This window comes from Pelodiscus sinensis, chromosome 2 (genome assembly GCF_049634645.1).
Source record: "Pelodiscus sinensis isolate JC-2024 chromosome 2, ASM4963464v1, whole genome shotgun sequence".
NCBI classification, from domain to species: domain Eukaryota; kingdom Metazoa; phylum Chordata; order Testudines; family Trionychidae; genus Pelodiscus; species Pelodiscus sinensis.
In genome coordinates this window covers 203,379,376-203,391,237 of record NC_134712.1, presented here as the reverse complement: position 1 = coordinate 203,391,237, position 11,862 = coordinate 203,379,376, and the positions used below count along the sequence as shown (strand labels likewise).

The window sequence follows — 11,862 nt, the reverse complement described above, 5'->3', positions numbered from 1 at the left end:
ACTACTCAATTACACACTATTTAACATCCCTACTTGAAAGTACATTTTCATGAAGATAAATGGGTCACTTTAAGCTTTGCAGAGCTACAGTTTCATGCTATCTGCAACTTGGGAGACATTGCAGGTTTGGTTACACTCTGAATACATTTTCAAGGATTGTTTCACACCATAACTGTTAGAGATTTACTTTCAAAAGAAAAACGAAAGCTGAGGCTTTGGTAAGATGGCAGGTTGGGAGAGGTGCTAGACAATGCACAGTACTGCCTCAAGCAGTCCTCAACCCACACTTCCACTGGGATGGGATACAATGCAATAAGCACAGGACTGAACAACACAAATACCACAGCAGGTGCTAGCCTGTCCAGAGAGAACTAGGAGTGCAATGTCACTTACAGCAGAAATGAGTCAGGATTCTGTTTACCTAGGGAGGTGGTGGAATCTCCATCCTTAGAGGTTTTTAAGTCCTGGCTTGACAAAGCCCTGGCTGGGATAATTTAGTTGGGTTGGTCCTGCTTTGTGCAGGGGACTGGACTCGATGACCTCCTGAGGTCTTTGCAGCCCTAGGATTCTATTATTCGATGAAATGAAAGAATATCCTGAATCAAGAGGCAAATCTAGAGCCATAAGTAGGGTGGGGTGAAACAGGAACAAAACCAGTGGGCATGCAGGATTGGGTCCAACAGCATCAGCTCCCCCACTCATGCACTGGGCCTGGCAGCATTGATCATTGTGGAGGAGCATCGCTTAGGGTTGGAGGGGTACTGCTCCCCTCAAACAAAGATGTGGGGCAGGAGTGGAAGGAGCATGCAGCTGTTTCTCCTGCAAATGGTGCCTCTGCAGCTGGATGCTGCTTCTGGGTTCTAGAGCAGGTCAGCTTTCCCTGTAAGGCAAACATCCTGTTTTCTGTACTAGAGAGAATGCCAGAGAGGGGTGAGAGGCAAGCCAGGTAAAGGGGGGTGAGAGACATGTGGGAAAGGGGGTGGATGGGAAGGAAGAGGCAATGGGGCAGAAAAGGGGTTGGGATAGGGCAGAGGGAGAGGGATGGGAGAGTGGGGGAGGGAGATGGGGCAGAGGACAATCAGGAAGAGGGGTGTAATGGGAGAGAAATGGGAGCCCTACATGAAACATCCCCTTGGAGGCAGCAGCAGCAGTATCCTTGCTGCAGGTACCCCCTCAAATGCCCTCCAAATACCCCCCTAGGATCCCACAAATATCACTATTAGTACAGAGACATCCCTGCGTCCAGTACCCACCAAATATCACTCCCAACCCACCAACCTCCCTCCAGCACTCCCCAAATACCTCCTCCACGTCCTCCTCACCTCAGTTGTATCATCTCTTTGGAAATTTGAAATATGGTAACATGTGACGGGACAGATGTGCCCCACTGAAGGGGGGGAGTTAAGACTCTGTGGGCAGAAGAAGTCCCCCCTCTTCTTCCCAGACTGGGCAGGCTCCAAGTGCTGGAGCTGCATAAAAGCCAACAGAGCAGCTCAGTCCAGGGGCACTGCCAGCGGGGAAGGAGCTCAGCCCGGGGTTCCTGACCAGTCCCTGCAGCAACCACCCCCAGCCACTGCAACCACAGCCCCGGTAGCTGTGATCGCAGTTGCCACAGCCCCAGGGAGGCCGTTCTCATGAGTCGCACCCGTCGAGCAACGCCCCGAGAGGAGGCGACGCCAGGGACAGTAGGAAGTAACCCAGGGTGGAGGGATGTCCCTCTCGGGAGCTCAGCGTGTTGCGGCGGGATGCCCTGCTGAACTGGCAGTGAAAGCCCTCACTGCCAATAGGGCCCTTGCTTGGGGCCCGGTGGAGCAGGAGGGCCCAGATCCCCCTACCTCCCCACCCCATGGCGCTCGTCTCCCTAATAGCCGGGGGGAGTCTTACCAGGGCTTCACACCTGAGAGCCTTCCTAAAAGAGACAACTGTGTTTGGGACTAGGCCTGCATTCACCCTGAAAGAGGGAACAGTACTTTCTGGACTAGGCCTATAGGGCCATATTTATCCTAAAAGGGAGAATTCTATTTTGGGACCTTATGGCCCTTGTGAAAAGGGACGTCGACATTCCCTTTGGGCCCCCTCCCAACCATTGCATGGGTCTGGCCCCCAACATAACGCTAGTGGTCAATCCATTCTCACAGCCTTGGTTTCCAGAGCAGATGGGAGCTAGTCCACCCTGCAGGGAGTCATCTGCCTCCAGTGCTTGGACTTGGCACCAGGCTCACGTGGCTGAGCTCACAGCTTGGGCTGTGTGACAGGCTGGTGAAAGGCAGATGGGAGAACAAGTACTCCAGGAAGCACCTCAAGGAATAGCTCGTAGCAGCCAGGCTCTATGGGCAGAGCCCACCTCCATGGCTATTTCCAGTTGGCTCCAGGCTTCTTTGGTGCAGAGGCAAAAGCAGGGGTGGGCAATAATTTTTGCCTGGAAACCACTTCAAAAAATGTTGAAGTAGCCCTAGGCCACCCCAGAAGGGGTGGGGCTACCCACCCCCTGACCATGATTGGTCTGGGGGCAGGGGAGCCTCTTTGCCAGCCCTTTCCACTAGGCACCCATGCTCTGGAAGAGGTTTGGCACACTCCCCCACCCTCAGGCCAATCAGAGCCTGGGGCCGGGGGAGCACTAGAAGCCTCCTCCCACCTTGCTAGGACCACGTGGCACTTTGAAATACCACAGGCTGCTCACTGAGCTGGGACAGGGCAAAGGAAGTGTCACGCAGCTCCCCAAGCCCTGACTGGTCTGGGGGCAGGGGAGTGCATGAAGCCTCCTCCACTCTTCCCCCTCTCGCCCTGTAAGCAACGCTTGGTGCTTCCAAGAGAAGACAGCTTCGGGCACTCCCCAACCCCAGAAGTGGGTTATACCCACAAAAGGTCATGGTACCATATACATGTTTTGTTAGTCTTTAAGGCACTGCTAGACTATTCATTGTTTTTTAAGTTTTTCCATTTTACCAGGTTATCCCAATAGCAGGTTGGTAGTTTGACTTTTTCATATTTGAAAAATAATTTCAAATGTTGTTATACACCTAAGGCGCCAATCCTGTAGAAACAATTTCATGGCTTGAGAGATGTTCAGTGTAGGATCAGATCTTTTATGATAAACACAATAATTAATTAATACAAGCTGGAGCGCCTCTTAATTATTAACAGAAGAAATGGATCTTCCAAGAAGGACAGCGGGTAACGTTACTGAATAATTCAGCACTATGACAAAGGGAACAATGATACAGTAACTTTATATCTGGGTGTTGCATTGGTCCAACAAAAAACACCTGAATATCAGTTCAAGATCTCTATTTCTCTCCCATACAGGTTATAAAAATACTTTATTATTTATAAAGAAACAACATATAGCAATTTTGGAATCCCCCAAACACATAGTAATGTTCTGACAAATAAAGCACCATTACATATCTAGGGATGTAAATCCCAGTTAATCAGTTAACTGATTAAATGTCAGGGCAACCTAATGTTCAATCAGTTAACCGATTAAGCGTGATCTGGGTGGGAGACAGTTCTAGTCTGACTGGAGCAGTCCCCAGAATGCAAGCTTCTCTCTCAGCCTCGTGCTGGGGCTGGCTGGTTACTTCCCAGTGGGGTTGCCACCGGCTTCCAGCTCCTCCTGGAGCAGCCCCTGCTGGCAGCAGGCCAGTCTCCCCATGGTCAGAGGCTGCTCCGGATGCCAGCAAAGCTCCTGCCTTTGGGGTTCCTGGGCCCATCACGGACAGGGGCTCCTAGACCTGCCATGAACAGAGGCTGCTGTGGACAACAGCAGCCCCTGTCCATGACAGGCCCCTGCAGGCCTGGAGCAGCTCCTCTCCCTGCAGCAGGTGGAGAGCTGCTCTAGCCCGCACCTGCTGCCAGTTAACCAGAACTGGTAAGCATCACCTGCTGTTTTACATCCCTATTTTCTACTATACTGGAAGGTACCCAGTTTGGATAAATTGTTTTATATTGGAAAGGCAGGCTATCTACAAGTAGTGAGGATCCAATAAATTGTTACAATAGTAAAGGAAACTCCAATTAACTTGGTCAAATTCAGAGCTAGTGTAAAACAGTGCAACTTTGGTGAAGCCTGTGGGTTTACACTAGCTTACTCCGCTCAAACTCTGGTGATAGTCAGAAAGGTGGTCCCGTAAAACAAGCATGTTGATGCAGCAAACATATGCATCTATGGACCAGATTCATCCAAGCAATCAGGTTACTTACTTGAAAAAGACCTATCATTGGATCATTTTGTCATCTTTAGTCCTGAGTGGAGCGCAGGATCAGGTCCAGGAAATAACCGTTACAGGACCGCTTGGGAATAGTGACCATAATATAATAACATTCAACATTCCTGTGGTGGGAAGAACACCTCAGCAGTCCAGCACCCTGGCATTTAATTTCAAAAAGGGGAATTACACAAAAATGAGGAGGTTAGTTAAACAGAAATTAAAAGGCACAGTGACTAAAGCCAAATCCCTGAAAGCTGCATGGAAACTTTTTAAAGACACCGTAATAGAGGCCCAACTTAAATGTATATCCCAAATTAAAAAACATAGCAAGAGACCTAAAACAGTGTCACCGTGGCTTAACCACCATGTAAAAGAAGCAGTGAGGGACAAAAAGGTACCTTTTAAGAAGTGGAAGTCCAATCCTAGTGAGATAAATAGAAAGGAGCATAAACACTGTCAAATCAAGTGTAAAAATGTAATAATAAAAGCAAAAGAAGATTTTGAGGAACAGCTAGCCAAAAACTCAAAAAGAAATAACAAAATGTTTTTTAAGTACATTAGAAGCAGGAAGCCTGCTAAAAAACCTGTGGGTCCCCAGATGATCAAGCTATAAAAGGAGCAATCAAGGACGATAAAGCCATTGCAGAGAAACTAAATGATTTCTTTGCTTCAGTCTTCACGGCTGAGGACGTTGGGGAGATTCCCGAATCTGCACCGTTCTTTGTGGGTGGTGAATCTGAGGAACTGTCCCGGATTGAAGTGTCATTAGAGGAGGTTTTGGAACAAATAGAAAAACTTAATGTTAACAAATCTCCGGGACCGGATGGCATTCATCCAAGGGTTCTAAAAGAACTCAAATGGGAAATTGCTGAGCTATTATCTGTAGTTTGTAACCTATCCTTTAAATCGGCTTCTGTACCTAATGACTGGAAGGTAGCCAACGTGACACCAATATTTAAAAAGGGCTGTAGAGGCGATCCTGGCAATTACAGACCGGTAAGTCTAACTTCAGTACCGGGCAAATTAGTCGAAACAATAGTAAAGAATAAAATTGTGAAGCATGTAGAAGAACATAATTTGTTGGACAAAAGTCAGCATAGTTTCTGTAAAGGGAAATCCTGTCTTACTAATCTATTAGAGTTCTTTGAAGTGGTTAATAAACATGCGGACTAGGGGGATCCAGTAGATATAGTATACTTAGATTTTCAGAGAGCCTTTGACAAGGTCCCTCACCAAAGGCTCTTGTGTAAATTACATGGCCATGGGATAAGAGGAAAGGTCATTTCTTGGATTGAGAACTGGTTAAAAGACAGGAAACAAAGGATAGGAATAAATAGTAAATTTTCAGATTGGAGAGGGGTAACTAGTGGTGTCCCCCAAGGGTCAGTCCTGGGACCAATCCTGTTCAACTTATTTATAAATGATCTGGAGAAAGGGGTAAGCAGTGAGGTAGTAAAGTTTACAGATGATACCAAACTGTTTGGGATAGTCAAGACAGAAGCAGACTGTGAGGGACTCCAAGATGATCTCACCAAACTCAGTGATTGGGAAGCAAAATGGCAAATGAAATTTAATGTGGATAAGTGTAAAGCAATGCATATCGGGAAAAATAACCCCAACTATACGTACAGTATGATGGGGGCTAATTTGGCTACGACAAATCAGTAAAGGGATCTTGGAGTTATCATGGACAGTTCTCTGAAAACTTCCACATAGTGTGCAGCGGCGGTCAAAAAGGCAAATAGGATGCTAGGAATTATTAGGAAAGGTATAGAAAATAAGACACAGAATATCTTACTGCCCCTGTATAAAACTATGGTACTCCCACATCGTGAATACTGTGTACAGTATTTGAGGTCTCCTCACCTCAAAAAAGATATTTTGGCCTTGGAAAGGGTTCAGAAAAGGGCAACTAAAATGATTAGGGGTTTGGCACAGGTCCCATATGAGGAGTGGTTAAAGCGACTGGGACATTTCAGTTTAGAAAGAAGGAGACTGAGGGGGGATATGATAGAGGTCTATAAAATCATGAGTGGTGTGGAGAGGGCTGATAAAGAAAAGTTATTTATTAGTTCCCTAAATAGAAGAACTAGAGGACACCAAATGAAATTAATGGGGAGCAGATTTAAAACTAATAAAAGAAAGTTCTTCTTCACACAGCGTGTAGTCAACCTGTGGAACTCCTTGCCAGAGGAGGCTGTGAAGGCTAGGACTATAATAGAGTTTAAAGAGAAGCTAGATAATTTCATGGAGGTTAGGTCCATAAAAGGCTATTAGCCAGGTGATAAAATGGTGTTCTTGGCCTCTGTTTTTTAGAGTCTGGAGAGAGATGGCAGGAGACAAATCGCTTGATCATTGTCTTCGGTCCACCCTCTCTGGGGCACCTGGTGCTGGCCACTGTCGGTAGACAGGATACTGGGCAAAATGGACCTTTGGTCTGACCCAGTACGGCCGTTCTTATGTTCTCCTGTCAAATTTAAAAACAAGCCACCAAAAAGCTTTAAACCTAAACATTCAATGGCCATTAATTTGAGACCATAACAATTGCTAGATTTTAACTTGATGCCTTGTTGGCAACCGAAAGGTAAATATCCATCGGTAGGAAAATGTGGAATCATTATGATTGTCGGGGCAAACGTGTGTTGTATTTAATTGTAGAAGCCTGGCAAAATATCAAAGAGCATGGAAAAAAATGCAGAGGAAAGAGACAGACCAGAAAAGAAAAAAACCTGCTGCTGTTCAGCCTTTTTGTTTCACTGCTGGCTGGGATTATTAGCCTGCAGTAGCTTTCCTCAAACACACAGAACCCAGCCAAATTACATAAAATATGTATTTAGAGTGCCTTCTTAAAATGCCTTAAGAGCTGTGCAAAATCCATTGGAAGGAAAATGCAATTTTCTATGTTTACCTGGCCCTGGCCCTCACAAGTTTTTCTCCAGCATACAGAGATGACAGAGTCAAGTTATAGCGCTATACACTTGTCATTATGTATGTGATCACAACTAAGGAATGTGTGACTGTATTCTTATCTCTTTGTTAGGTCCAGAAAGAACACTGGAAAGTCCCAACCCTGAAACATTTATACAAATGTTTAACTTTACTGCTGTTGGAAGTTTACCCCGATTTCAAATGTATTAAGTATATGTATGAAATATTTTGTAGGATTGAGGCCTTAAAAAGTATTAACAAAATTGCCTTCTGTAGAAGCATTCTATTGCATCAAATAAAAAACAAAAGTTCAACCTAGACCTGGATGAGTTTTTTTTTAAATCACCTAAACATCTCTAGAAAATTCATTTTGCTCTTCATCTACTGAAATGCATTTTGCACACTTTAGCGTTCTCAATAGACACAGGAACACTGCATAGTAAATATTGCTACAAAATTTTAAATCAAATTGTTTCCGGTACACACATGGGATTGTATAATCAGTTATGGCATGGTCTCTCTCTTTCTCTCATTATTATCCTGAATGACAAAATGCTTGGGAAGACTTCATTTACTCAGGGATCCTGAAATGCTACAGAGGTCTACTTTTTAATTTAGGAATAAGCAAAAAAGATAACAATAGACAATTGTTTCCCATCATTCACAAAACATGTTTTTTGTTGCCAAGCTTAAAGCTATCATGAGATATATAGGTGTACTTATGTATAAAAATGCAGAAATAACAAAACCATGCCACTTACACTGGAAAAGCTTAAGTTACAGCTTACTTTATAAGATGTTTGAGAGTAAGTCCGTATCCTATAATGCAATGTATTACAGTCCTTTATTAAAGTCAACTGGACTCAGAGAATAAAGCATGGATCTCAAACTCAATTTATCTTAGGGCCAGTCCTACTCCTCGAACCCTCCTAGAGGGTCAGCGGGCACTCCCTCTGACTGTGGCTCTTGAGGGGGTAGGGATCTCTGCGCATCTCTTGCTTTTCCCCCCACATTTCCTGACCCGACCTGCCCACCTGTGCTCTCACTTCCCCACACAGCCCAGGCCCGCCTGCTGCCACCTGGTAATTTAAAAACACTCGGAGAGGGTCTGGCTGCTACCACCGGCAATGCAGTAGACATAGAGCAGGTTCTGGCTGCTAGTTCTGTAGCTCTGTGTCGTTGTGCTCTGGGAACATCCATGTGAGCAACTGGGTTGGCCTGGGCGATGGCGGCGGAGTGGAGCAAGCTGCTCTGTCACTCCACTTCTTGGTGGCCCAGCTGCCATGGTGAGCATGGAAGGCCCAACAGTTGCTGCTGCCATGTGGAACTTCTTGGGTTGCCAATGGCCTGTGGGACTGTGAGTTTGAGTTCTCTGCAGTAAAGCGATTCCACTGCGCAACACGCCAGAGGGCACAATCAGGGACCTTAAAATGACCGGGTCCTGCATTTGAAGTTCTAAAGTTCTAAATAATTAGGATTCATCTTTTTTTTTTTTAATGGGGCAAGTACAATGGAGCTGAGCAGATTACAACAGGCAGCACTCTTAACTTGGAAATTACAAAACCAGATTCCACACAGAAAACAAGTTTATAAGAAACAATTACAATTCTTTAGTGATCCCTTTCAGTCAAACCCAGACCAGGTTTCCCCAGGTACCTCCCCGTTTACATGTATTAACCTGCACCGCTTGGGGACGACTTGCCCCCTCGTTATTTCCCACTGTATCTGCTTGACTATTGATCTAGCGCCCTGATCGGTGGATTGACAATTAAGGTCTGCAGGCAGCCTGCTGCCCTAAACCCCCAAGGGCTGAATCAGACCTGCAATCCCCTGGCCCCGGTGCTTTCAGACCTGAGCACAGCGGATGAGATTCGGACAGATGCACCCTGCTACTAAAGCAGGAGCGCGCAAATACACCCCCCCCCCCCGGCGCCCCGAGACAGCGGGGACCTACCAGTGTCACAATGGCTGCGAGCGGCCGGCGGCCTTTTGCTCCCTTGGCTGCACCTGCGGCTCGGGCACCCACTGCCCTCACCTGGGCTCCCGGGTGGCAGCCAGGCCCATTCCATTCCCCCCTCCCCCCTCCCGGATCCTATCCGCCGTCACTCCCTTCCCCCCTCAGCGCTCCACTCATTTGCATATTTTTACCTTTGTGGTCGAAGTGCAGCCAATCAGCGCGCGCGGCGACGAGCGCGGCCCCCCTCCCTCCGCACGAGGTGGCAGCGTCCGGGCCGGCGCGAGCGAGTCCGGGCGGGCGCGCGAGTTGCCAGCGCACTGCGGGCTCCAGCTGCCCCTGCCAAGGAGAGCCGAGCGCTCGGACAGCAGGCGCCAGCCCGAGGAGCCGCGCCACTCCCGCCTGCAGCAGCCCCCGCCGCCAAGGGCGCTGGCGCGATGGTTTGCGGTGGCTTCACCTGCTCCAAGAACTGCCTGTGCGCCCTCAACCTGCTCTACACGGTGAGTGGCGGCCGCCTCTCCCGGCGCGGCTCCAGCCCGTGCTCCCGGGGCTCCGTGCGCCCCTTCCCCGCCCTCCCGCTCGCAGGAAGAGGGCGAGCAGCTCCCCTGCTGGCTCGCCGTCTGTGGCTGGAGAGGCTGGGGCGTTGCGCCGGTTCTGCCCCCCGCTAGCCAAGGGCCCCCAGAGCCAGCTTGGCTCCGCAGCCGCGGAAAACTACGGGATGTCCAACCCGAACCGACTCATTCCGCCTTCCAGGGATCAGCAGCTGCTCCTGGCTGTGCAGCACCTGCAGGGAGCTCAAAGAGCAGCAGCTGCTGGGGCTCGGAGTCCGGCTCCCCTGACAGCCTCTTCTAAGGGGGCGTCTGCTAGGATTGTATACGGGTGGTGCAGAAATCTCTCTGTTCCCCCTGTGGGGGAGGGGAGCCGCTGGGATTGCCATGTGAGCCTTTCTACTGCTGATTTTATTGATCAAGAAGAATCAGTCTGGTTGCTAATGCTAGCGAACTACTGGGGTTTTTTTTAAACCATCCTCTTGCCCTGGTGTCTTGTAAATTGGAGCAACGTGTCTCGTTTCAGATCAAAATCCACTTTAGTCTCCTTGAGACTGGTTCTTATCGGTATTTAGTCAGTAACTGCTGAGTAGTGCACCTTAGGCTCTGGAAGGTTGAGGGTTGGGTTTTTTTCTTTCCCTTGATTTCCACCTGGTTAAATCATCTTCTTGTCACCCTACGTTTAGTTTCTTGTTGTTTTATAAAAGAAGACAAACCAAGGAAGTGAGGAAACACGTTGTAAAGCCTGAATTTCATTTGGTTAAAGTTGAAAATAAATCTGCTTGCATCTTTTTCACTTGAGAAGATCTCCTTAACCAGTCAAGGAATAAGGAAGGCTACTTTATTCAATTTTTTTTTGGCCATAGTGCTTAATACAGGTCATATAGGTGCTTGTATAGGTCCCTTCAGCATGGTTACATGTGAAACTTGTATTTGTGTGTCATTTAGGCACTGAAAAATCTAGGTTGCACCTATGAGCAAGTTCATTCAATATAGAGACTTGTACACACACAGTTGGTGGCAGGGGTACGTGAGGGAGAAAACAGAATCTCAGGTCTTCTGCACAATGTACTGAATGATGTCTCAGTTGGTGTCCTGCCTGGGGTGCTATTTGAAAGATAACACTCTAAAGTAATTTCTCTCTTTTTTTTCCTCCATCACATAGTCAAGTAGTAGCCATGCCCAAGGAAGCCAGCAGAGCCTATGGGCAGCTCAGTGCCACCATGGGGGGGGGGGGGGATGACTTGAATTCAGTTACATTATCATGTTTTAAACTTCTGCACAATTTAATGTGAGGTGGCATTTTGAAAACTTTAAATAAAACAAACAATTTTATTTTGTTTGTGGTTGGAAGAAGAGCATTGGTGCCTTTCCTCTCCACATCCCATCTGACCATTGTTGGAAATGTTGTGGTTAGGAAAAACAAATGGGACTTATCAATATGTATAGAGCAAAACCTGTTGCCTATTGCAAGCCTTAAGATTTGTGTCTGTAGATCTTGAGTCGCACAAGTATTGGTAATGGTGTTTTTCTCAGTTGGCCTTACAGGGCCTGATCCTGCAAGATGCTGAGTCTATTCCGTTCTTTGAGAGCTGACCCAACAATATTAAAAACCAAAGTGATCAAATCATGGCAGTGCTGCTGCCTTAAACTGATTTGAATTTCTAAGTAGGAAGAAATGTATAAAGCAACCAAAGCATGAATAAAAACAAACTGGATTTTACAAAAATGTATCCATTTCAAATAATCGAATGTGTGAATAACACGACTTAAAAAATCTTTCCAATATATGAGTGAGTTGATGATATCTCTTGAACAATTTCTGTGGCTAGAAATGGGATGCTGCTATGATGTGTGAGGTGCCTGTTGATATTGCATAGTTATAGTGAATTTATCCTGGAAATTGCAGGTTCTGACTGTAGCCTCTAGAAGATCATTAATATTCTGTTTTTTATCCTAATTTTTAAAACAAAAAAGCAGGCTATTACAAATCACTTTTGGCACCAAGTTTCTGCTCCTGTCATGAACAGTAGCTTTGACTGTGACAACTCAATTGCTGTAAATTGAACCAATCCATAAATGAAAAGTGGTTTTTTTTGTTTTTTTTTTTCTTTTTCCGTTTGCAAAAAGCCTAAAATGTTTCTGCCATACATGGGATAATTACGGCAATTTGCAATTTGTTTTATGTGGAAGATTTTGGGACCTATGTAGAGCCTCACTG

General features: G+C 46.6%; 1 protein-coding gene and 1 long non-coding RNA gene across 6 annotated transcripts in view; one reads left to right on the top strand and one right to left on the bottom strand.

The window, feature by feature from the left end:
- LOC106733017 (uncharacterized) overlaps positions 1-9,225 on the bottom strand; it is an 88,098-nt gene extending 78,873 nt beyond the window's left edge. For 4 of the 5 annotated variants that reach the window (XR_012902019.1, XR_001369265.3, XR_012902020.1 and 1 more), the window contains exon 1: positions 9,094-9,225. This is a non-coding gene — a long non-coding RNA (uncharacterized LOC106733017). The remainder of the gene's footprint in view (positions 1-9,093) is intronic. The other variant, XR_012902021.1, reaches the window with a different exon arrangement.
- A 149-nt stretch (positions 9,226-9,374) lies between these two features.
- Positions 9,375-11,862, top strand: part of TSPAN13 (tetraspanin 13) — a 30,022-nt gene continuing 27,534 nt past the window's right edge. Inside the window, exon 1 of the mRNA XM_006138331.4 lies at positions 9,375-9,593. Within this exon, the coding sequence (XP_006138393.1) occupies positions 9,531-9,593 (63 nt within the window). The 5' untranslated portion in view covers positions 9,375-9,530. The remainder of the gene's footprint in view (positions 9,594-11,862) is intronic.